The following is a 26,755-nucleotide window of genomic DNA, read 5'->3' as shown; positions in this document are numbered from 1 at the left end:
ACTGGCATCGTCTACTCCGACCTTGATAGGTTGTGTGACGCAGTGATGGGATTTTTGAGTGGTGTTCTCAGTAACATCCAAGGCCATTTAGGGCAGCATAAAGGACAAATTAATGAAGCTATTGAAGCTCTTAACAAAAATAAACACGGCGGTAAAAAAGGTTTTAATGCTGCGATTTGAAGTGTGGTCGAAGGGGTGCGGGGGTATAATGCTCTTGTTGCCGGTAGTAATAAAAAGGTGAGTGAAAAATTTCATAGCTTTACAGGTGACTTAGCGCGTCTAGAAAATCAAGCGAACGATATCCTACGTGAGACAGATCAACAACAGCGGAAGATAAATTACAAGGACCAGCAAGTTGAAGAGGCCAAGACGCAAATTGACGCCAAGCTGCAAGAATTTCAGCGAGCGGCTGAGCAGTTCACTAATGACATAGACATCACCGTAGCTGATAATGAACTTAAAAAATCAATTGTAGAGCTTAATGATAAGTTGCGTGATAAGCTTGAGAACGTGAGCGTGACGATTAAGTATGAGAGTGGTAGGCTGGAGACGGTGAGGGCGCAGGAGGAGAGGGAGTTCGAGGTGGCCAAGCAGAATATCAGTGCAGTGCTCGCATCACTGAAATTCAATGCTGATTGTAGAGTTGATGCGCAGATGAAAGAACTGATAAAAAACATAAAGCAGCGAGTCAGTGCAATTATGAAGCAACTTACCAAAATAAACAGTGATCTCCTACAACACATTGACACGTTGCAGGATTGGATTACGAAGGCCGACAATGTTATCAAGGAATCGTTGAAGAAAGTTGAGGAGATACTGAAGGAGGTGAAAGACTCCAACAGCAGGACAGAGAATAACAGGAGAAAAATTGAAAGCGCAGTGGAGTACATTCAATCGCAGGTCAAATTGCTCTTCGAAGCTGGCGAGCTGGCCAGGAAAGAAGCTGCCAGTTTGGTTGGGACGGCTAAGGAAAAAGTTACACTGTTGGAAAATGCTGTTAAAGGGGATTTGGCGACGCTGAAAAACGAGATTAATAATGGTATGAAGGAATATGTTTCCAGGTATATCACGGAAATTCATAACAGTGTTAAGGAGATTAAGGGAGGTGATGCCAGTGGGTTGACTGAGCTTGTTGGGAGAGTTAAAGGATATGTTAAGTTGTTCACTAAGGGTAAACTGGCGTTTAACAGTGTACTTCAGAGATGGATTGGTGAGATTGTGGATAAGGAACCGGTGAGTGGATGGTTAGACAAGTACGTTGAGGAGATGAATGAAAGCAGTATACAGTTTAAGGATGTCTACATTGCTATTCAGCAAGGCAGCGACCACCGATTGCTTGCGGCTTTTAAGAATAAGCTTATTGAGGAGCTTCATGCCAAAGTTAATGAAGCCTTTAACTCATTTTACGCTGTTGATGAAAAAGGGTCTATTGGGTCACATGTTGGCGCTGCCAAGGGAGCTTGCCTGCAATTCGCCAAAAAGCTTGGTGACGAGCTAGAGGATGGGATGATTGGTACGTTTGTGGAGGATATTGCCGATGCGATTTCGTTAGAACTAACGACGCAGAAAAATAGTAACCCTTATCTTCAACTCGCAGTGGATGGCGTTCTATATCAATTATTAGCTGCTGCCAGGCATACTGCTGCTGCAGTTGAGTCGTTCACGTGGGATGATTCCGCATCCGATCCAGACGTCATGACAGTTGATTCCGCACTTGGTGTGGCCATTCATCTTGACACGGGATTGTCGAAAGCGCTTGCTAGTGTGACACCCGGCAGTGATGGTGATCTAGCTAAGGCCTATATATACAAACCGTTTCATTCCCTCAAACAACCAATAGAGCTTGACGTCAATATTCAGAAAACCATATATGATATGCTAGAAAAACAGTTGCCAGAGGACCAAGAAGCGGCCGATAACTTACAAGCATATGTAACACTGGATAACCTTGCGGATTCCTTCAAAGGAATCGCAACCCGGTTCGGAACAAAACCGAGCAAAAGAAAACAACTCGAGGACGCAATCAATAATATCGAAGCAGAAGTCACCATCGCTCTTGCCGGAATTGAAACGTTCAATGACCAGGCACTAAGGCATTTCATCGAGGTCAGCAATAAGCTTAACGAAATGTGCTACGCCATCGAAAACGCCGCGGGAGAACCAAATGGCTTAAAGAGCACATTAAAAACGTTTAAAGAAACGTATTTTGCAAAGTACGATAAAGACACTCAGGAAGGCAAAGCCGGTATCGACAAAATCAAGCAAGACCTCAGTGACGTACAAAACGCCCTAAAGACGGGCCCCGTCGATAAAACAAACGATTTGCTTCAATACGCGATGAAGGCTGAAAATCACTTCGCCAAACTCATCAAGGACCAAATCCATCAGGACATCAAGACCGCTGAAACAGCCCTGACAACCCACGCCCGCAGACGGTATGTTGACTCCATCAAGTGGCTACTAGGGCAGTTTGTGCTGAAGGTTGAGACTGAGTTTTCGCAGTTACTACTGCAAATCGAACACGACAAGCACATCGGCCTGAAGGGGTTCATGGAGGCGTTCAACGGCAACGACTCCGGCGACAACGTGAACAGGCTGCTTAGTAACTCCGACATTCCCACTCTGTGCCGTAGTGTCGAGACATTCTTCGCACCAGTTAAATCGTACATTGACAGCGAGATCACCCGGCTGGACGGGGAGGAACTCAAGAAGCATCCCTCACTCCCCAGGTCCCAGGATCCGTATACCTCTAAACTCACCAAACTCTATGCGGCCCTTAGCGGACTGATCAGCCATGTTTACACCTCCAACAAATACGACCGCGACTTACCTACCAAGCTCGACGATCTCACCGCCGCCGTTGCCGACTTGACAACGGACGGCTTCCCCAACCCGGTCACTGCCATGCTGCACGGCGTCTCCGGTGGCTGCCGGGAGTTGGTCGGCGCGCTGGGCAAGGTGTATATCTCGAGGTATGATGGCGCAAATGTTAGGTGGGAGCACGATGAGAAGGCTGTAAACAATTGCGCAAAAGCGTTTTTGACCATCGTGCCGGCATACTTCCACGGTCTCCACCATCTGTTCTACAAGGGCGCTACGGAGTGGAAGGAGTACAAAGTTGCCGGTAACGCAAAAAGTGACCGAAAGGCAGATGAATTGAAAAAGTATTTGCAGGAGGAGGGGTATGACATCGATCAGCTGAAGGATCAGACCGGTAAGGAAGTCGCCCTCAGATTGAGCAGAGGATTCGCTCGCTACCAATCTTTCAACGAAAACCCAGAAAACTTGGGAACCTACAAAGAATACCTGGCGCATTACAAAAAACACGAGGGTCTCATGTCGAGACTGTTCTATTACCTGGACGCCTACAATCACGTCGGTCACCTCGTTGTTCATCCCAGACCTCGGCATCCCTCTTCCGTGTTCGACATATTGCTTTGGCTCAACGGGCTTCCGTATAACCCGGTGTATCACGCATTATCCTACGACGGTTTCAGTGGCCTGTTCGAGAGGGAGGAAAAGAAAGGCGACGCCACCGCCGACGATGACGGTCCGACTTTCGAAGGTGAGGAAGCAGACACCTTGCCAGCCCACCCTAAGGACATCACAGCTGCGTCCCTCGCGGACAAACTCACCGAAGTCACCACCTACGCAGAAGACGTTTTGCTGTCCATCCTTGGCTACGGGCATAATGACGGTATTTACGCCTGCGATTTCTACACCAACGCGGGCAAGTTGGCATATCCGTCCAGCGCAGCTAAGTGTCTGGATGTATTGGTGGAGCTGTTGTACAGACTGTTCCATCAGTTGCGCTTCCTGTATGAGCAGTGCAGTAATTCCACGCAATACAGCGGATGGGCGGAGTGTTGGTACGGGCAAGGAGTGGGAGGCTCAAGTTGGAAGTGCAATGAGAAGCAGTGTGCTGACCAAAACTGTAGGCAAATAGCTGACCAAATTGCTAACCAAAAGTGCAAGCAACACCCTAAATGCGGTGTTAAGTCACCGTTACAATCCTTTTTGGAGGATGGTCTTCCCGGTTTCCTTCCTCATCCGTATAACAAGGCTGACTGCAAGCTGTCATGTTCAGCACCAAACCATTTCGGCAAGCCTTGCAAAACGCCAATGGGATTTGCGGACATCAGCATCACGGCGTCGCATACAAGCAAGGGTTCGAGACTGTACAAAGTACTGAAGGAGTTCTGTGGCACTCCGTCCTCACCACTCACTGTAGTCTGCTCCTCTCTAGTATGCGTACTGGGTAGACCGCCGCAGACTCTGGGTGACATGTTTGCGTTTTATCACCTGTTTATAACAACGTGGAATGACGGTGGTAAGAAGCACAAGAAAGAGGCTTTTGACGAAGCAGTGACCAAAGCCAATCTGCAACGCCCATATGACGAGTTGAATGTCGCTTCCATATTCAGCACCACTCACTCAGGGAAATCAAAAACGCATACATCAGGTGACCTGATCAGCCTCGTATGTAGTTCTAAAACAGCGGCCACGTGCGGTCAATACTTGAGTCCCTTGAGTAATGATATCAGTGCCACATTCTCCTTGAAGCACGCTGATAAATACGTTTCGTGGATGGTGTATCTGACAGAGACTTTCTACAGCTTGCTTAAAAAAATGTATGACGAATGCAACTCTAAATGTGGCGGTGCCACGCCTAAATGCCGTGTCGCTAAATGTCCGAAAAAATGTACGGCAAACGAGAAATCGCCAGGATCTACGCATCACTCGTTGTGTGATTCCATAATAAACTGCCCATCCACATCGTCGGTTTTGTGCACATACGGATTCACATTAGTTGACCGCAAAAAGCTGAGTGGAACAAATGATGTGGACTACAAGAGGACGTGTAACGATTTGTGCAACGCATTGAAGAAAGTTCTCGACGGAGAATCCGTATTGATGCAACTGTTCCACTCTATCGATAAATTCATATTCACCATCCGCGCCCCCTTCATCTGGCTCAACGTGGCCCTCTGGTCCCTCTCCTTCCTCTACCTCATCCACATCATGGTCATCCGCCTAGACCTGCTCCACATCAAATCGCATTTGCACTCACCTTCCTCCCATCGCATAGCTGCTCAATCACTACTTGCTGCGGCACGTGTTAACAAGCTTAACAGGGTGTTTTATCTGCAACCATAATCGTACTCACGTGTTTACTGTCTACACTCACCTAGCATCACCTACTCACCTAACAAATGAATTGTCATCTAATGTTTTGAATCACTCATTAATCGTTGTATGTGACTGTGTAATAGTTAACTAAAGTGTTGACCAAAGTGCTGACCAAAGTGCTGACCAAAGTGCTGACCAAAGTGCTGACCAACGTGCTGACCAACGTGCTGACCAAGCACCTGACCAAAGTGCTGACCAAGCACCTGACCAAAGTGCTGACCAATGCCATGACCAATGTGCTGACCAAGTTGATGGTAACGGCAGCGATGACACGGTCACGGCAGCGATGACATGGTCACGGCAGCGATGACATGGTGACCAGAGTAGTGATTATCATCCACTCTACATCGCTCCCTAACCCACTCTACATCGCCCCTTAATCCACTCTACATCGCTCCTTTATCCACTCTACATCGCTCCCTGACCCACTCTACATCGCCCCTTTATCCACTCTTCATCGCTCCTCTATCCACTCTACATCGCCCCTTATCCACTCTACATCGCCCCTTATCCACTCTTCATCGCTCCCTAACCCACTCTACATCGCCCCTTATCCACTCTACATCGCCCCTTATCCACTCTACATCGCCCCTTAACCCACTCTACATCGCCCCTTAACCCACTCCACATCGCCCCTTAACCCACTCTACATCGCTCCCTAACCCACTCTTCATCGCTCCCTAACCCACTCTCCATCGCTCCCTAACCCACTCTCCATCGCTCCCTAATCCACTCTACATCGCTCCCTAATCCACTCTACATCCACCGAATTACCTTGCCATAATACCGCTATGACCTTCTTTCACCATTATAATAACTTGTGCCTTGTCACCCTTCACTTCCCTCTTCCACCTCTTGCCACTGCCATGTCCCATCATCTTACCCTATTTCCAAAACACTCGAATTATCTTGTCTTATTAACGCTATGACCTCTTTAAACCATCCTAATAACTTGTTGATAGTGACCATTTTCTCACTGACGATGCTACTATAAGAGCCTTGAATGACATTGACTCCAAGCTCATTAGCCTTGGTCACCTGGCTGGCCAACTTGGAGGATTTGTTGGTCAAAGTGACAGTGTTAAGAAAGCCGTTAAGAATGCTATTATCGCTAAAATTAACAGTACTGAAGAGCTTAAAAATGTTTACTCTTCTCTTGTTACTACCCTTTCTGAGTCTGTCAAGTCTGGTGTCCAGGCTGGTGACACCAAGAAAATTAGTGAGCTTAATAAGTTAGTTACTGCAGAAATTCAGCGTCTTAATGATCAACTTAGTAAGCCTAATAACCTTAATAATAACTCTCCTTCTTCCCCCTCTCCCTCTGCTGACCCAGCCAAATTGCAGTCCAAGTTGGAGGCATTGGAGAAAGTGAAGGAGCTTTGTGAATTTTATGAGAATTTCAAGAATCATCCAAATGAGCCTAAAAATATCCTTGTTAATTTATGTTCCGGCCTCGAAACCTTCCTCGGCTTCAACTCTGAGACCAAAGGCTACGACGGCAGTGGGATTGTCTACTCCGACCTTGATAGGCTGTGTGACGGGGTGATGGCTTTTTTGAGTGTTGTGCTTGAGGCGGTGAAAAATGAAAATGAAGTGACAACTTATGATAAATACATGACTAATAAACTTGAAACAGTTATTAGCACATTAAATAGTAAAATTGGCTCCGGGCGTGCTGGGCTTGTGGAGTCTGTCGGCGCGGTGAAGGAGTGGTTGGAGGGGTATGAAGGTATGGTAAGTGAGAAAATAAATGAAGTGAAACATCCCATTGAAAGTATCAAAGATGAAATAAAACGTCACAAAAATAAAATACGAGAAGAAGAAGAATTTCATATTTCCGATCAAATTTCTAACTGGACCGGACGTGCAGTTTGGTATATTGAGAAGGCGCAGAAAGCGAACACAGCTTTGGAAAAGATAGACAATCTACTGTTCGATAAGTTAAACCATAACGTTAAATTAGTGTTGCAGGGTGTGACCATTTTCTTGGATGACGCCATGAATAAAGATTTGGAGAATATCTATAACACGACTGAAACACAAATGATGCAGGTGCTTGACGAGATATATGAAATTGTCGAGAATAAGAACAAAGCCATTCAATGGTATTTAAGAAAACATTTTACCCATTTGCATGAAAAGTTTAAGAAATTCAACGCCGAAAAATTGGGGTTATTAAAAAATGTTATCAATGAAGATATTGGCCGTGCTTTCGGATTGATTAACTCCGCTTTTGAGGGTGTCCAAAGTAGTTATAAGAGTCAGATATTTGAGCAAGTCAGTCAACTTAGAGAGGCTTCGGAGAGTCTGAACATTGCGTTTACTCACACTCACAGCGCGATCAACCAGACTCTACAGATAGTGTATGATGACATCGAGAGGCTTGAGACTCTGGAGGGTATTGAAAAGATCAGCAGTGATACATCCATACTCCGAGGCATTGCAGATGGCGTAGCATTCGATGAGCTTGTATCATATTTCAACCAACTGGACTCCAAAATTATGAAACCTTTAAAGACGGCTATTGAAGAAATTGGGAAGGCATTGCATAACATTTTTCCATATGCCGTTGAAAAATTGCATCTGAACGAACCACTGACGAATCTTCAAGAAGTAGGCAAAAATGCGGGATCCATTCCCGATCTTAACAATCTGCAGGCCCAACTTCATAAGTATCTTGGTGTTTATGTCGACGGTTTAAAAGGTGCGAAACCTACATTCTCTACTGTGTCTGAAATCGAGAAGATTATCGAAAAAATTGGTAGAACTGATACCACCACCCTCGAAGGAAACGAACTCCAATCACTCCTTACCTTCCTAGCCGACATCCCCAAAGCTGTCTCGTCGCATTCCAAAGATTTAGTTACGGCAATCACAGGAGCCATTGAAACTAAAGTCACTGACGAGATTGGTGACATAGCTGGGGCTATTAAGGAAAAAGTTCTCAGGTGTCAAAATCATTTGAAGATGCAAGATGTAACAAATCATGGTCTTCAAGGTATCCCGAATTCTGTGGTAGGCTTCGAAAAACTGGTCAACGACTTAAAGCACAAAATTGATGATGCGCTTGAGGAATTGAAGGTGAACGTTGGAACATCTAATGACCAATTAGAGGGACTTACGGTATACGGTAAATTGAACGAATTGAAAAATACCATTGCAGGGCTTCGTCAAAAAGTAAACATAGTTAAGGAGAATGTCGACAGCGTACAGACTGAGCTTGCCACTTGTATATTAGATGCTGAAAAACTTGTCACAGAACTGCCTAAAGGTGTCAAAATGCTCATTAATAACGTCCGTGATGAAATATTTGCAAAAATGACAGTAGCATTCCGGAATATTCAACAAGCAGCCAAAGACCTCTACACTGCGCGAAAGACACAGGAAGTCGCCGCCCTGCAGAAAATTGTTGACGACCAAATCACTGAGATTGATGACATCATCACAAAAAATACAAAAAACAATTTCAAGGGTTTCCTGGCAAAAATCAATAGCTCATTCGTGATTCATATTAATCACTATGCAACACACTTATCACCTTCAGGCCCCAAACCATCTGAACTAACAGTTCACCAAAAGTCATTAGAAGCGTTTGCTGCGTCAATTAGCCTCCGTTTTACCGAATTCATCGTCGAGTTGAGAAACCAAAATGACTTCAAAAAAGTTAACAGTGCTTTCGAGCCTTACCGTTTGGCACTCAAGCATATGCTAGACAAACTCAGTAACTCCCAACACTTCGACCACACCTTTAACACCAACCTAAATGACCTCCGAAACGCCCTTAACAACTTCGCTCCCAAAAAGTTTGGTGACCCCTCCCCCCTCCTCGCCCCCCTCAAGGCCGGCCTCTCCAAATTCACCGAGCAACTCGGCCACGCGTACGTGAACAGGTACTCGGGGGTGAAGATGGGTAAATTGCTTGAAGTTAAACCTTCATCTAAGAATCAAAACGTTGCTAAAAATCCACCTTCTGCCTCCTCCACCCCTGATTACGATTTAACCCCTGAGGGCCGCAACTGCGCCAAGGTCTGCCTGACGATAGTGGAGATGGTGATGGATGGGTTGACTGACCTAAGCAAGAAATGTGAAGTACAATGGAGTACTAAAGAAATACATCGTATTAGTGGTCTCGGTACATTTTTAGCGAATTGTGGTTACGTTGTTTCCAATAGCGATAAGCAAGACGGTGAACTGCAGCGCAGTGACAAGATGACAGGAAATCAGATACGACTGAAACTTAAGAAGCAAAAATTCACCAAGGATGCAGAAGTTAGCCATCTCCTTGAATGTGAAACAAATAAATATCCAGATGGTAAACAAATTAAAACTCTCGAGTTTGATTTCTTCGACGTTCTCAAGTGCCTCCATTGCCACCTGGAAACGTACTATACTCTCGGCCACATGGCATCTTTCACTGCCAAACGTAATCCATGTTCCGTGTACGAGATGCTTGTTTGGTGCGCTGGCTTTAATTACAGTTTGATTTATAATACGTTTTTGCGCGAAGGTTTTACTGGTCTGATGGAGAAGCCGAAGAAGAAGATAATACAGGCGAGCGACGACGGATTGGAATTGGATGCTGAATATGACGATTTGACATCGTACTACGTGGACGTGTTCCCGAGTAAGATCCGATATGGCCACATAACCGCAGCCGTCGACCATATTTGCGCAACATCGCATGACGTGCTGACTCGCATCATCGGTCACGGTGATGAATACACAATGTACGGCGTAGACTTCTGCAACAACTCGCTCAAGTTCAGATATCCGACGTCGGCTGAGGAATGCCTTGACATGTTCCTCGACATCCTCCGCAGATTGTTCCCGCCGCTCAAATACCTGGAGACGCAGTGCAGCACCGCCGCGAGAGAGTACGGGTGGGCAGGTTGCCATTATGGCAAAGACGTACAGACAACCAACTGGCCCTGTAACGAACACTCTAGCACTAAAGTAACGTGCCAACCAAATGGTCAAGCAAAGTGCGAACCAAATTGCCAACCAAAATCGCCTTTAATGTCCTATCTTAACGATTGCTTACCTGGCCATTTACCTCATGCCCTGACTGACATCGGCTGCAAAGCGAAATGTACTACCTGCCCTAGATCCACGCCTGGAATGCCCTGTCTCACTCCCCTAGGATTCCGAGGTTTCTCCGGGACCAAGCGTGAAGGCAGAGACATAAGTGACGTGCTAGGCAAATTCTTTGACAACGGCAACCTTAAGGTCCTATTCAGCTTGCAAGCTAAAACTCCATCTACGTTACCGGAACACTTCGGTTTTGCATTATCCTTTGTAAAAGGGTGGAGTGATGTGACAGATACACGAAATCATAGCATTAAGCAGTCCATTGAAGCATCCATCGCCGACCGGTCTATTAATCTATATGAGCCACCCAGCACGCTCACCGACAAACTGCGTGACGCATATGGTAGTAAGCATATTCCTCATCTCAATAAGCCACATCTATCTGTATACGCTGACTTGTCAAGTCTTGCGGTAGCTAAACCATGTTCGGTTAAGGATGTCAACTGCGCTCCTTATCTCTCATCCCTATGCATCGATTCATATCATCACCTTGCAAAGAAACAATCCAACACCTACCTCTCCTGGTCCATCTACCTCCCGTGGACATTCTGGGACCTACTCAACAATCTCTACAACGCCTTCTGCTCCATCAACTGCCAGGACTGGGGATGCCGTGGATGTCTTCGTGGTGATAAGTGTAAGAAGGGGGAGCATGGTGTTGTTGATGAAGATAAGCCATCTGCCATTTGTCAATGCAGATCCATCGTTGACTGCAAGGGCGTCGCACCAACGCTCTACCAGTATGGTTTCGTCTTTGGTGAAGCGTCGACGCTGAATGACAAGGCATCGCCGAAGACGTGTTCCGATTTCTGTAGTCAGTTGAAGAATGTGTTGCATTCGAAATATTTCGAGAGATTGTTCGAAGAGTGTGACAACTTCCTGTGGAAGATCCGTGAACCATTCTCCTACCTTGTCCTTGCCCTCTGGCTTTTCTCCTTCCTGTACCTCCTCCACATCATGGTCATCCGCCTCGACCTCCTCCACATCAAATCGCATCTACATAGTCCCTCATCACATCGCATCGCCGCTCAATCACTACTCGCCGCCGCACGTGTTAACAAGCTTAACAGAGTGTTTTATCTGCAACCATAATCGTACTCACGTGTTTACTATCCACACTCACCTAGCATCACCTACTCACCTATTTAACGGATTGTAATCTAATGTTTTGTATCACTCATTAAACGTTGTATGTGGTTGTGTAATAGTTAACTAAAGTGCTGACCAACGTGTTGACCAACGTAATGACCTATGTGCTGACCAAGGTGCTGACCAATGTGCTGACCAAGGTGCTGACCAAGGTGCTGACCAAGTTGATGGTCACGGCAGCGATGACATGGTTACGGCAGCGATGACATGGTTACGGCAGCGATGACATGGTAACGGCAGCGATGACATGGTTACGGCAGCGATGACATGGTTACGGCAGCGATGACATGGTCACGGCAGCGATGACATGGTTACGGCAGCGATGACATGGTCACGGCAGCGATGACATTGTCACGGCAGCGATTACAGTTGATGGTTACGGCAGCGATGACAGTTGATGGTTACGGCAGCGATGACAGTTGATGGTTACGGCAGCGATGACATGGTTACGGCAGCGATTACAGTTGATGGTTACGGCAGCGATGACAGTTGATGGTTACGGCAGCGATGACATGGTTACGGCAGCGATGACATGGTCACGGCAGCGATGACATGGTCACGGCAGCGATGACATGGTCACGGCAGCGATGACATGGTGACCTAAGTGGTGATTATCATCCACTCTACATCGCTCCTTTATCCACTCCACATCGCTCCTTTATCCACTCTACATCGCCCCTTATCCACTCTACATCGCCCCTTTACCCACTCTACATCGCTCCCTAACCCACTCTACATCGCTCCCTAACCCACTCTACATCGCTCCTTTACCCACTCCGCATCGCTCCCTAACCCACTCTACATCGCTCCCTAACCCACTCCACATCGCTCCCTAACCCACTCTACATCGCTCCCTAACCCACCTTACATCGCCCCTTAACCCACTCTACATCGCCCCTTATCCACTCCACATCGCTCCTTTATCCACCCTACATCACCCCTTTATCCACTCTCCATCGCTCCCTAACCCACTATACATCGCTCCCTAACCCACTCTACATCGCCCCTTTATCCACTTTACATCGCCCCTTAACCCACTCTACATCGCTCCCTAATCCACTCTGCATCGCCCCTTTATCCACTCTACATCGCCCCTTAACCCACTCTACATCGCTCCCTAATCCACCCTTCATCGCCCCTTTATCCACTCTACATCGCCCCTTAATCCACTCTACATCGCTACTCTATCCACTCTACATCGCTCCCTAACCCACTCTACATCGCCCCTTAACCCACTCTACATCGCCCCTTTATCCACTCTACATCGCCCCTTTATCCACTCTACATCGCCCCTTTACCTACTCCACATCGCTCCTCTATCCACTCTACATCGCCCCTTTATCCACTCTACATCGCCCCTTATCCACTCTACATCGCTCCTCTACCCACTCTACATCGCTCCTCTACCCACTCTACATCGCTTTTCTATCCACTCTACATCGCCCCTTATCCACTCTACATCGCCCCTTTATCCACTCCTCATCGCTCCCTAACCCACTCTACATCGCCCCTTAACCCACCCTACATCGCCCCTTTATCCACTCTACATCCCTCGAATTACCTCGCCTTAATACCGCTATGACCTCTATAAACCATCCTAATAACTCCTGCCTTGTCACCCTTCACTTCCCCTCTTCCACCTCTTGCCACTGCCATATCCCATCATGTTCACCCTATCTCCAAATCCCTCGAATTACCTCGTCTTATTAACGCTATGACCTCTGTAAACCTTTATAATAACTTGCTGATACTGACCATTCTCTTACTGATGATGCTACTAGAAGAGCCTTGGAGGACATTGACTCCAAGCTCATTAGCCTTGGTCACCTTGCTGGTCAACTTGGCGCTTTTGTTGGTCAAAGTGAGAGTGTTAAGAAAGCCGTTATATATGCCATTATCGCCCAAATTAACAGTAATGAAGACCTTAAAAATCATTACTCTTCTCATGTTACTAAGCTTTCTGAGTCTGTCAACTCTGCTGTCCAGGCTGGTGACACCCAGAAAATTAGTGAGCTTAGTGAGCGAGTTAGTAAAGAAATTCAGCGTCTTGAAGATATACTTAGTAAGCCTAATAACCTCTATAATCACTCTCTTCCTTCCCCCTCTCCCTCTGCTGACTCAGCCGAATTGCACTCCAAGTTGGAGGCTTTGAAGAAAGTGGAGAAGCTTTGTGAATTTCATGGTAAATTTAAAAGTGGTGAAAATCCTTCTAAAAACCTCTTAGAGAATCTTTGTTCTGGCATCGAGACTTTCCTCGGCTTCAACAAAGACTCCAAAGGCTACGATGGCACTGGCATTGTGTACTCTGACCTGGATAGGCTGTGTGACGGGGTGATGGGATTTCTGAGTGGTGTGCTTGGCGCGGTGAAAAACGAAAATGAAGTGACAACTTATGATAAAAATGAGAGTAATAACATTAATACAGTTATTAAGAAATTACAATCTTCAATTGGCTCCGGTCGTGAAGGGCTTGCGGCGTCTGTCGACGCGGTGAAGGGGTGGTTGGAGGGGTATGAGAGGGAGGTGAACAATAAAATTACTGCAGTTGTAGAGCCCATAGAGGTCATGAAAAATCTAGTTGAACGCGATAAAAATGAGATAGAAAAAGAAAAAGACAAAAACCTTATTACGCAGGTAAAGGAATGGACTGAGCGAGCTGGGAGGTACGTTAGTCTTGCCGACCAGGCCGAAAAGGCTTTAAAACACATTGATCCTACGCTATTAGGTAAGTTAAATTGTAACATTTCATTGCTGGTTCAGGCCACGGGAACGTTCGAAGAGGCGGCTAGGAACGAGGACTTGAAGGACATGTATGAAGAGGCGGGTAGTAAGTGGAACGCCATGCTTCAGCATGTCGAAGAAATTGTTAATGCTAGAAGGAAGTGGCTTCAAGACTTATTAGATGTGTGGATCAGAGGACTTTATGGAAAGCTTTTTAATATGAAATCAAAGCAACTTTACGACCTACAGAAGTCTGTCGACGACGGACTCCAGTGGCATTTCAACACGGTAAGCGGTGGGTTGGCCAATCTTCTGGATAGGTACAAAGGACAATTTGTTCCAGAAGTTGAAGGTATTTTGGCGGCTGCAAATAAGCTTAAGGATGATGTTCTAGGAGAAAAAAAGACCATTAAGAAGTTGGTGGAATATTTGGATCAACGTATGCAGGTGCTTAGACAAAGTGACACAACGGTCAAGGAGAAGATGCGAAGGACAACGTTGGAGCATTTTAAAAACGGCGATGGTGATGATCCATGGAACTTGGCACAGCGAATTGACGGAGTCATAGATGTCATTGAAACGAATGTTAAAGGGCATGTGAAGATCATTCTTGAAGAAATTGAGGGGCAAGTGAGTCGTATTAAGCAGCATGTCGGAGATAAAAAAGCGGGACACACTAAGCCAGAAGATTCAAGCATATATCACAATTGGGATGCGTTGAAAGATGAGCTTACGGGATTCGTCGATACATTAACAAGTCCCGGCGGTTCAAGTCTTACGCAGATTGTCAATGGCATCAGGTCGTATGCGGAAGGTTTCGGCAGCGGGAAGTTCGTCGCTGTTCTTAAGCCATGGATTGGTGAACTTGTGAATGATGGAGCAATATATGGTAAAATATTTGAGTATGTACTAAACAACGATAGGAAGCTTGAGGGTGGTGACAGACCTTCAAAAATACGGAACGTTAAATCCGTGATTACAAACAACCTTCCAGATTTCATCAACACCCATATTGAAAGTGCCGCTGTAGCAGCTGCATTGGATAATGCAAATGTTAGTAACATTGCAGAGAAATATGCAAGCTTTTCTGTAAAGTTAGAGTCTGAATTTGAGGATACCGATGGGAACGGAACAATTGAGTTGGCAGTCAAGGCCATTGATAAATTATTGAAAACATCCGGTTCCAGTGTCGCTCACACAGATGCTGACATAAATCTTACAGCTGCAGTTAAAGGCATTGTGAACTCTGTAATAAACAGATTCAAGCAAGCTGCACCGGAACTTCAGCGTTTCGTAGGTGTGTTGAAGATTAGTAATCTGACGCAGGCTATAACGCAAACTGTAGACATTGGAAAACAATTTAACAATGTGGAGGACACAGATATAATTCTCGGTACACCGGACCACGGGTACAAAATTGATGTGGCGTTAGGTCTCGTTCACGCACAAATTAAAAACCTCCATGATAATATTAACAATGGCATTAAGCAAACCATTGGTGCCGAAAACGTTCTCCCCATTGAAGGTGACCTTGTCAATAAAGTCGTGGCAATCAAGGCCAAGGTAACCAGCGACCAATTTGACAACAAACTAGAGACGCTGCTTAAAGAAACGGCCAATAAAGCGTTTGATAAACTGCACACAAAAATAACAGAGCTTATTGATGGCACAACTGCAGGTTTTAAGCATACTCTTAAGGAAGTAAAGCTTGAGATGCAGAAGCTGCAAACTCCAATAACTCACAGCACAGATGCCGGCTCATCTGATGGGATATCCGATATCCAACAACAAACTGATAAACTGCACAACAGAATTAATGAATTTTTGACAAACAAGGTTGGCCAAAGTGCCACCATGGAAGGCAGTGTCTACGAAGCATTGGCTACATTGCAAAAAGATATAGGCAAGCTTGGTGAGCAGGTAACTCTGGTAAGGGCCAATGTCTCAGCCGTTGGGAAAGAGTTGGAAGAATGTATGAAATATACGGATGAGATGCTAAGGGTAACCCATGATGAAACTGAAAAATCGTTCAATAAGCTGCGTCATGCTGTCGACATACGAATTAGACAGGCGTTCAAAGAATTGCAAGAAAAAGCTAAAATGCTTTACACCGCAAGGAAGAGAAAACAGGTTACCGACCTTCAAAAAATCGTGAACAAACGGTTTGATAAAATTGAAGAAATCATCAAGTTTGACAAACAACTAGGCCTCAAAGGCTATCTATCAAAATTGCGCAGCAAATTCATGCCACCGCTTAGTTCTTTCACTGAAACTCTCTCTCCTCCCCGGTCAGCCGAAAAGAAGCTCCTCGACTTTTCGCCAATTGTTAAAAACAGCTTCAAGAATATCTTCGACGATCTGCAGAAACAACTCGATCTATTTCCCACAACTATGCGTGTCAACGCAATTTCCAACGCTCTCGACACCCTGCTCACCTCCCTCACCCGCTACGACCACACTTTTACCAAAAATCTGGCGAAGGTAAAAAGCGAGATTGACGACTTCGCCCAGCAGACGTATGCCAACACCGCCCAGAAAGTGTCCTTGAGTCTCGTCCCAGGGTTGCGCGATTTCGTGAAGGAGTTGGAAAAGGCGTACGTGAGGGTGTATGATGGTCATCCTGATCGTATTGACTTCGATAATTTGGTTAAGAAAACCGGACAAATAGTTGACTTAAGTGGGCCTGCCAGATGGATTACTGTGTCAACCCCGGATGGCACTAAGCTCGCCAAAATACTCCTGACGATTTTCAACTTCATTTACGAAGACATAATCAGATTGATAAATAAATGTGAAGACAACTGGGAAAATAAAGTGCTTTGCATAAGCATGAAAAATGAGGACAACCCACTTGGTCTGTTCCTACAACGTTGCGGATACCTGGTCGCCAAAAGAGAGGATTCGAAGGACGGAGAAACGCAATGCAGGACAAGTATAACGGGTCAAAATATGCTTGCGAAGTTTAACGAAGAAATTTCAAACGTCCAAGTTAAAGCACATCTTACAGCTTGCGAATCGAATTTGACTGACGAAGGCGAGCCGAAAAAACAGGCGCCCTTTAATTTCGCTGATCTTCTCGATTGCCTTCTACATCACATAGACAGGTATAATGAAGTGTGCCACTACTCAACTCACTTCGCGAGGAGGCAACCATGCTCTGTATATGAAATGTTGATTTGGCTGAGTGGCCTTCCATACAGTGTCGCACGTCCTGCGTTGCTACAGGATGGTATCGGTAACTTGCTTGATAACGCAAACAAAAAAGCGCTTGCAGACGTCGATGGTATCTCACTGCTTGACCACGAATCCTCATACCTAGATGCTAATCCAAGGAAAATCACGTGGTATGGCATAACTGAAGCGCTTGAGATTCTCTGTTCATCATCGTACGATCTTCTCGTTAGTATCGCTGGCACTGGAGACGCGGGCACCATCTATGGCAGTGACCTGTGCAATAACTCATTTAAATTCAAGTACCCCGCTTCCGGCGAAGATTGCCTGGACATGCTTCTGGACATCCTCCGCAGACTGTTTCCGCCACTCAGATTTTTGCAGACACAATGTTCCGTCAGCGCATCGCATAACGGTTGGTTGCAGTGCACTTACGGTAGGGACGTGCTGCCGGCTAACTGGCCTTGCAAGGAGCATCCAACTGACAAGTCAAAGTGCCAACCAAATTGCCAAGTAAACAGCCAACCAAGTTGCCAACCAAAGTCGCCATTGATGTCCTTCCTATCCGACTGTCACGTCGGTTGCCTGCCTCACAAGCTGACTTCAATCGGCTGTAGATACGAATGTAAAACCTGTCCAACTAATAAGCCAGGGATGCCCTGCTTAACGCCTCTCGGGTTTAGGGGATTCTCAGGTAGCATGAGGACAGGTAAAGACCTGTGTAACGTGCTGGCCAAATTCTTCGGCAACCCCTATCTCGCTTCCTTCCTTTGCCTAGCTCCCAAAGCGCCGTCAACATTGCCCGAGCATTTCTCTTTCACCTTGTCGCTGGTCACTGGATGGAATAACCATTCTAAGTACGACACCCAGACTCTGAAGAAGTCCATAGACAAGTCAATCAGCGGTGTATCAATCGATCTGTATAAGAACGCATCCGAACTCACAGATGCAGTTAGCAACGCTTACAGTCATTGCACAGCTGCTCTACCCAAGTGCGAAGACAGTCATCTGATGGATCTTACATCGTCAAGCACGTGCAATAAAAACCAGTACTCCGCTCCATATCTCGAATCGTTATGTGCCGATTCATATCTGTATTTAGCGAACAAGCATTCCAACGCATATCTCTCCTGGATTTTATATCTCCCGTGGAATTTCCATAAGTATCTTGAAAGTCTCCTTGCCGCTTTCAAAGACATCTTTTGCAACGATTGGGGCTGCAGAAGCTGCTTGAATGGCAAATGTAAAAAGGGCGAACATGGTGTACTCGATAATACATGTCAGTGCACCTCAATGGTCAAATGTAGCGGTGTCATGCCAATATTGTACAGATATGGTTTCGCATTCCAAGACGCGCCGACGTTGGATGCTCGCAAATCCGCCATGAAATGTTTTGATTTCCAAACAATATTGTTCAAGGTCACGCGTTCCAATTACTTCTCAAAATTATTTGACGAATGTGACATGTTCCTGTGGAGAATCCGTGAACCCTTCTCCTACCTTGTCCTAACCCTCTGGCTCCTCTCTCTCTTGTACCTCCTGCACATCATGGTCATCCGCCTCGACCTGCTCCACATCAAATCGCATTTGCATAGTCCCTCATCGCATCGTATAGCCGCCCAATCACTGCTTGCAGCTGCACGTGTTAACAAGCTTAACAGGGTGTTTTACCTGCAACCATAATCGTACTCACGTGTTTACTATCTACACTCACCTAGCATCACCTACTCACCTATACAACTAATTGTTGTCTAATGTTTTGTGTAACTCATTGATCGTTGTATGTGATTGTGTAGTAGTTAACAACTGTGCTGACCAAGATGCTGCCCAAAGTGGTGACCAAGTTGATGACCAATGCCATGACCAAAGTGCTGACCAAAGTGTTGACCAAAGTGCTGACCAAAGTGCTGACCAAAGTGCTGACCAAAGTGCTGACCAAGGTGGTGACCAATGCCATGACCAACGTGCTGACCAACGTGCTGACCAACGTGTTGACCAAGTTGATGGTCACGGCAGCGATGACATGGTCACGGCAGCGATGACATGGACACAGCAGCGATGACATGGTCACGGCAGCGATGACATGGTTACGGCAGCGATGACATGGACACGGCAGCGATGACATGGTCACGGCAGCGATGACATGGACACGGCAGCGATGACATGGTCACGGCAGCGATGACATGGTGATCAGAGTGGTATTTATCATCCACTCTACATCGCCCCTTTACCCACTCTACATCGCCCCTTTATCCACTCTACATCGCTCCCTAACCCACTCTACATCGCCCCTTTATCCACTCTACATCGCCCCTTTACCCACTCTGCATCGCCCCTTTATCCACTCTACATCGCTCCCTTATCCACTCCACATCGCTCCTTAACCCACTCTACATCGCTCCTTAACCCACTCTACATCGCTCCCTAACCCACTCTACATCGCCCCTTTTGTCCACTCTACATCGCTGCTTTATCCACTCCACATCGCCCCTTAACCCACTCTACATCGCTCCTTTACCCACTCTACATCGCCCCTTAACCCACTCTACATCGCTCCCTTTACAACTCTACATCCCTCGAATTACCTCGCCATATTATCGCTATGACCTCTATAAACCATAACAATAACTTGTGCCTTGTCACCCTTCACTTCCCCTCTCCCACCTCTTGCCACTGCCCTGACCATGTGCCGCCTAGTGAGCTTGACAAGAAATTTGACAAAATTTAAAACCCTAAAAATACCTCAAATAACAACCCTACTATCATCCTTAATAACCTCTGCACCGGCCTCGAAACTTTCCTCGGCTTCAACAAAGACTCCAAAGGCTACACCGGCCAGGGAATTGTCTACTCTGACCTGGATAGGCTGTGTGACGGGGTGATGGCGTTTTTGCACAGGGTGCTTGGTGCGGTGAAGGATGATGAAGCGGTTAAAAAATACAATGAATACATGCCTGTGAATAATAAACTTGAAAAAGTACTAGAAGAGGTAAATAAAAATATTGGCTCCGGGCGTGCTGGGCTTGCGGCGTCTGTCGGCGCGGTGAGGGAGTGGTTGGAGGGGTATGAGGGGGAAGTAAAGGAAAAAAATGGAATGGTTGTTGGACCATTGAAAATACTTGATAAAGATATTTCCGTGGTGTTAAATGCGATTAAACGTAAAAATGCATCACCGTACTCTGATGAAGTTTTGAAGAGTTGGATGGAGGAAGTCAAGAAGCTTCCCCAGAAAAGTGCGGAGTCCCTAGAAAAACTTTCAAAAATCGACAAAAACCTCAGAACGCAAATTGAACCGAATGTAAAAGTGATTGATCAAGCAGTGAAAGATTTGGCAAGGTCTGCTGAACTCGATCACAAGGGGCTTGAGAAGGTGGCCAAAGACACAGATGCTGAGATTCGGGCACTTGAAAGTGTTGTCAAGCAAGTTGCCACGAGGGAAGAAAAAAAGTGCATCGGTGAATTGCAGGAAAATTTTGGTATGAACATTATTGCACCGATGGAGCAAGTTAAAAATCAATTAGAGACAATCAATGAAAATCTGGAGCGTTGGATCCGGGAGGTCGCGAAAGTTGTGGAAGCCGCTATAAAGAAGTGCGATGAGATACTTCAGAGGGTTGATAAAAAAACAGGCGGAGGGGATGCAGAGATTTTAGAGAAAACCAGATTGTTGAAATATAAATCGCTGACACTTCTCGCCGCCGCCACATTAGCAAAGGAAAAGGTTCAAAATTTGGTTCCACACGCGCTTGAACAAGTGAAACAGATGGACGATGCTCTAAAAAATGATTTGTATAAGGTGAAGGATGCTGTTCAGGAGAAGGTGACGGGGATTAAAGAGGCGATTGGGAAACTTTATAAAGTTGTTGATATCACAAATAGCTTATCCGATTCGGAGCGCAAAAAGAAAATTGCTACGGTGCTTGGCTATATCTATGGTCAGCTTAATGAGATAAAGGGTCACGTTGGCGAGTCCAAAAAAAGAGGAGAGAACAAACCAAATGATAAGAGCATATACTACAACTGGTGCGAAGTGAAAGATAAGATTGAAGATTACGTTGCGAAAATAAAAGGTGTACCGGGTGAAGGTTTGCTTCATAATAAGGACGGACTGAAACAGATTGTCGACGGTATTAAGGACTATGCCACGGGGTTCAAAAGTCTGCTTGAGGGTTCTATCGTTGCAACCGTTACAGCGGTCGTAGACAGCGATGTAATGCAGAAAGGATATCTTCTTTGGTACGCTCGTGATAACAAACAAAATTTTCAGGGCCCCAGCAGCATTCAACATGCGGCTAGGGGAGTGACTCAGGAGGACTTATTGAAGAAAATAACTCCATTGGTAAAAAAAACTATTACGGAAGAGATGAAATCATATGTCGATACGGTTCGCATAACTGATTATGATGATCCTGAACATATGTTAACGGCAATTAGTAGATGTCTTACTACGTGTTCTGCCAAAGTAGAGGGGCAGGAAAATAAAATTGTTTCGTTGATTGAAACCGCCATGATGAGTAATGACGAATTACGACTTACTATGTCGACTACATATCCAAACAAATATCAGCCGTATAATCTTAATTGCGCCGTAAAAACCATTGTCTATGCGGTGTCACATCTGGCTAAGGACGCAGATACGGAACTTAAGAGCTTTATTTCGGCGTCCCACATCATCAATTTGAAAACTGCAATAGTCAACGCCGATAACATAAACGCCCAATTTAGATCTGGTGGAACTAGCTACGGAAGCAAAATCGACACATCCTTGAAAGAGGTTCATACACAGATTGAGACACTTCATCATCAGCTTCAAACGGCGACACAAGCCGGTTCCGATGGCGATGCCAGCAATACCGCCGCCGCTGACGTCGACACTGCGATCGAGTGGGTGACAAATACGCTTGATGCGGAGATCGGGACAACAACTGATAAAACTGTACAACTTCCCGATAGAGCAGATAAATTTGGTGGTTACAAAAATTTCGTCAACCAAGACTCAACCAAACTGACCGGTGACGCTGGAAAACTTGAAGGCGCTCTTCCGCAGAAGATCAAGGATATTGGAGACGAAATCAAGAAGGCTTTGAATATAATCGCCCCTAGTCCTAGTGTAGGTGAACAGATTAAGCAGCAGACCTTTGACGAGCCATTCACCAAAATTGCTGAAGAGCTCAGGGAAATCACCGCCTTGGTGAAGAAGTCAAATTCATTCATGGGGGATGATAAAGCTGACAAAGGAGTCTTAGCGCTTTTGAGAGATCTTGGAATGGGCCTCAACCGTGGTCTCGCCGGTGTTTTTTCTAACGGTCTTAAGGATATCGAAAAACATTTAGAAAATATAATTGGTCATGAAGACGACACTACTGAAATGCCAACTACCGTCTACGGTATTATAAATGCGTGCAGAAAGTTCTACGAATTAATGAGAACAAAAATTAATACTTGCATCTCCACCATTACCGATAGTCTCGCAACTCATGTCAAACTAAGAATCGCCGCCATCCGCAACTCCGCCCTCTCCCAGTTCGCCCAGTCCAAGGCCGCCGCGCTCCAGAAGCTGCAGGAGTTGGTTGAGAGGGAGAATGCGGCGATTAAGAAGATTATTGAAGAGGATCTGGAAAGCGGATTGAAGGGAATGATGGGCAAAATGAAAGACAATCAAACTTTTCTCGACACTCTGCAAACGCAAACGGAACTACGAACAGCTACCCCCCAAGTCAGAATGTTCGTAGATGTGCTGCTCCAATACGTCGAAAGTGAAGTGCAAACCTCGACTGGGCAAACGAAGAAAGACACAGTTGCGTCCACCAAAATCGCTGACGTGAAAGCCATGCTCGGCCTTCTGCTCGACGACCTCTCCTCCTCGAATCACTTTGATCATACATTCTCCCGTAATCTCGCTGATTTTACTAATACACTTAGCGCACTGCAGCCATCCACGTTCGCTGGTCATAACCATCCGGAGTTGCCTGATGCCATGAGAGGTGGACTTCGGAAGCTTGTAGGTGAACTTGGGAGGGCGTATGTCAGTAGGTACGATGGCTCGCCGGCAATCACCGATTGGTTGTTAAAAGACCCTAAGCAGCAAAGCGCTCAAAAAGTGCAGGACTCCGATCAGAATATGATTTTGACGACAAATGGAAATAATTGCGCGAAGGTGTTTTTGACCTGCGTGACCAGTTACGTCGATGAGTTGCATCATTTGTTCTACCACGGCGGTAAAACGTGGAAGGAGCACTTCGTTGCCGGCACTGACACCGGGAACCAAAATACAAATATGTTGAGGGATTACCTGACGATCCATGGCTACGGGATTGAGAGCCTAAAGAAAACGTACACCGGTAAAGAAGTTGCCTTCAGATTGAGCAGAGGCTTCACGCGTCACAAGACGTTCAACAAGGATCCCAGTGAACTAAATTCCGTTGGTGAGTGCTTTGAGTATTTCAAAGAAAAAGGGGGCATATTAGCTCAACTGTTCACCCACTTACATCATTACTACGAAGTCTGCCATTACGGTACCATGTTCGCCACCAAGCAACCGTCGAGCGTATACCAAATGCTGCTATGGTTGTCCGGTTTTCCATACAATCCTGTCTACCAACCGTTGTCATTTAACGGATTCAGTGAGCTGTTTGAGAAGGAGGAGAACAACGCTGCTAACAGTGAGGGGGACGACATCTTGCTTGAAACCGACGACGCCGACACTCTGCCTGCTCACCCGGAGAACATCACAGTTGGAGGAATATCAGGCATGCTGACGGAAGTATGCCATCAGGCTCACGACGTACTTACATCTATACTTGGTCATGGACACGCGGACGGAATATACGCGGTGGACTTCAACACCAATTCTCAAGGGTTCTCGTATCCCTCTCGCTACGGCCAATGCATTGATATGCTGGTAGACATCTTGAATCGTCTTTACCAACAGCTCTACTTCGTATGCTGCCAATGCTGCAACGACGAAAGCTGTTCCGGGTGGCGGGGTTGTTTGTATGGCAATGCAATCGGTGGGTCAGATTGGAAGTGCAACTCAAAGCAATGCGCTGACCAAAAGTGTAACCAAAAGGTCAACCAAACGTGTGAGTTACACCCTAAGTGCGGTGTAAAATCTCCGTTACAGTCATACTTAGAGGATGGTTTGCCGGGTTTTCTACCACACTCATTTAAGAAACCAGGTTGTAAACTAGAATGCACTGTGTCCAACCATCGCGGCATACCGTGTAAGACGCCAATGGGCTTTACAGATATAAGCACTATGGCATCGCATACTCAGATAGGTGAACATCTTAGGAAGGTGCTTGCAGAATTTTGTGGAAAACAGGGTAGTCCACTTACGAAACTTTGTGGTTACTTCAACTGTCTGTTACAAACGCCTCCGCAGACTCTCGGCGATATGTTCGCCTTTTACTACAATTTCACCAATCGCTGGAGCATGGGTAATAGCGAGCATAGGGAAGCAGCATTCAACACTGCGGTGAACAATGCAAACTTTGGCGTTAATTATGAAGAGCTAAAGGTTTACTACATATTTTCCTTTAGTCACTCAGAAGCGTGGACGGGGCATTCCGCTGGTAGCCTGGGAAGTCTCGTATGCACGTCGAATGACGCCGTCGTATGTGGTCCATATTTGCGTCCGATCAATAAATCCATCTACGGTATGTTTTCATCGAAGCATGCCGATAAATATTTGTCGTGGATCGTTTACCTGACGGCGACGTTTTACGATCTGCTTAAAAAGTTGTACGATGAGTGCAATTCCAAATGCGGTTTCAAGGGGTCGAATTGCCATGAAAAGGCGTGCATCAAGGAATGTACAACTACATCAACTACGTACAAACCGCCACGATATCACGATCCCAAATGCAAATCCATTGTAAAGTGCAATTCAACGCTGCCGACATTGGCAAAATACGGCTTCGTTCTCGGCGATCCAGAGAGGCTGAACAGGGATGGACAATCGCATACAAAACGCACGTGCAGAGATTTCTGCGATGTATTTGCGGAGGCATTTGACAAAGACTCACATCTTGTGCAGTTTTTCAAAGCCATTGACAATTTCATGTTCACCATCCGCGCACCTTTCTTGTGGATGACCGTCGCACTTTGGTCACTATCCTTCTTCTACCTCATCTGCGTAATGGTTGGCAGACTGGATGTGCTCCACATACGCTCACACCTGAGGATACCGTCATCGCACAAGATTACAGCGCAGTCATTGTTGGCGGCGGCGCAAGTCGGAAGGCTTGCCAAGATATCGTATCTACAACCGTAATTGTATTCACACTTGCAATTCACAGCAACTCACGTAATAATTCACCTACTCACCTAACCGACAAACGTAGTCTAATGTCTCGAATTACTCTAGCGGCAACCTGTGAACTAAAAAGTACCTAGATTAGGTGATGACGGAAAGACAATGCAACGTGCTAACCCAGTACCCAGGCAATGTGCTAAGCTAGCATCCAGGCAAAGTGTTAAGCTAGCAACCAGGCAATGTGCTAACCTAGCAACCAGGCAAAGTGCTAAGCTGGCACCCAGGCAAAGTGCTAACTTAGCAACCAGGCAAAGTGGTAAGCAAGCACCCAGGCAAAGTGCTAAGCTGGCACGCAGGCAAAGTGCTAAGCTAGCAACCAGGCAAAGTGGTAAGCTAGCACCCAGGCAAAGTGGTAAACTAGCACCCAGGCAAAGTGCTAAGCTAGCGGATGAATAGTAATTTGGTGGGTGTAGTAGCACGTTGATTGCCTGGTGCGTTGAGTCACGCGTTGACTGTGCGAGGTGTCCGCGTTGCCTATTGAGTCAGTGTCACGTGAGGCTGGGTGATTGGTCGCTAACGTAGGCGGTCGTGAGGGCCGCGGCGGGTGGCCTAAGTCGTGTGTTGCGAGTCACTGGCAGGGTGGCGTTATCTGCGTTGGCCTGGTTGAGTAGCATTTATAGGCGGCAATGTAGCGATTGTTGATATCACATTTAGGCACGTAGCCGACACGCTCCGCCAGCACGGCGCCGATATCTCGGCTCGTAGCACGGTGCTGCTGCACTGTGGGAGTTGAGCTCACGGGTCGCTGCAATTTTTATGGCGTTGCGAATAGTGAATAATTTAAAGTAACGGTTCGTGCTAATCACATGCGCCGCGTCAGGGCATCTGTGGTATCCCGGGCAGCGTGGGTGTCGGTGGCCTGGGCTGGGGGGACACAGGGGTGAGGGTAAGTGTTGATGAGGGGACTGGGAGCGGCAGTGGTAGTGTTGCAGTTGGTGAGTGCTGCTTGAGTGATTGATATGTTTGCAGGTTGAGGGGAGTGGTAGCGGCAGTGGTAGTGTTGCAGTTGGTGAGTGCTTGCTAGGTGATTGATGTTTGCAGGTTGAGGGGACCGGGAGCGGCAGGGGAAGATGTCTAAAGGGACGTATGGTGGTCTACCTTGTAACGATTGTAATAATG

General features: G+C 46.3%; 4 protein-coding genes across 4 annotated transcripts; all 4 read left to right on the top strand.

The window, feature by feature from the left end:
- Positions 1-654: 654 nt before the first annotated feature.
- BBBOND_0314030 (hypothetical protein) lies at positions 655-5,157 on the top strand (the record flags this gene model as incomplete). Its single annotated transcript, XM_012914233.1, has 1 exon — positions 655-5,157. The coding sequence occupies one exon, from the start codon at positions 655-657 to the stop codon at positions 5,155-5,157; it is 4,503 nt and encodes a 1,500-aa protein (XP_012769687.1).
- Positions 5,158-6,735: 1,578 nt separating this feature from the next.
- On the top strand, positions 6,736-11,370 carry BBBOND_0314020 (hypothetical protein; the record flags this gene model as incomplete). The annotated part of the gene is made up of 1 exon (XM_012914232.1): positions 6,736-11,370. One exon carries the CDS (start codon positions 6,736-6,738, stop codon positions 11,368-11,370), a length of 4,635 nt encoding a protein of 1,544 aa, XP_012769686.1.
- Positions 11,371-13,198: 1,828 nt separating this feature from the next.
- Positions 13,199-19,002, top strand: BBBOND_0314010 (hypothetical protein; the record flags this gene model as incomplete). The annotated part of the gene is given in 2 exon segments (XM_012914231.1): positions 13,199-13,278; positions 13,290-19,002. 2 exon segments carry the CDS (start codon positions 13,199-13,201, stop codon positions 19,000-19,002), a joined length of 5,793 nt encoding a protein of 1,930 aa, XP_012769685.1.
- A 1,198-nt stretch (positions 19,003-20,200) lies between these two features.
- Positions 20,201-25,594, top strand: BBBOND_0314000 (hypothetical protein; the record flags this gene model as incomplete). The annotated part of the gene is made up of 1 exon (XM_012914230.1): positions 20,201-25,594. One exon carries the CDS (start codon positions 20,201-20,203, stop codon positions 25,592-25,594), a length of 5,394 nt encoding a protein of 1,797 aa, XP_012769684.1.
- Positions 25,595-26,755: the final 1,161 nt, after the last annotated feature.

The sequence above is a fragment of the Babesia bigemina genome (genome assembly GCF_000981445.1).
Source record: "Babesia bigemina genome assembly Bbig001, chromosome : III".
Classification (NCBI taxonomy): domain Eukaryota; phylum Apicomplexa; class Aconoidasida; order Piroplasmida; family Babesiidae; genus Babesia; species Babesia bigemina.
Note: the sequence above shows the minus strand (reverse complement) of the source record. Positions and strands in the feature narration are given on the sequence as shown.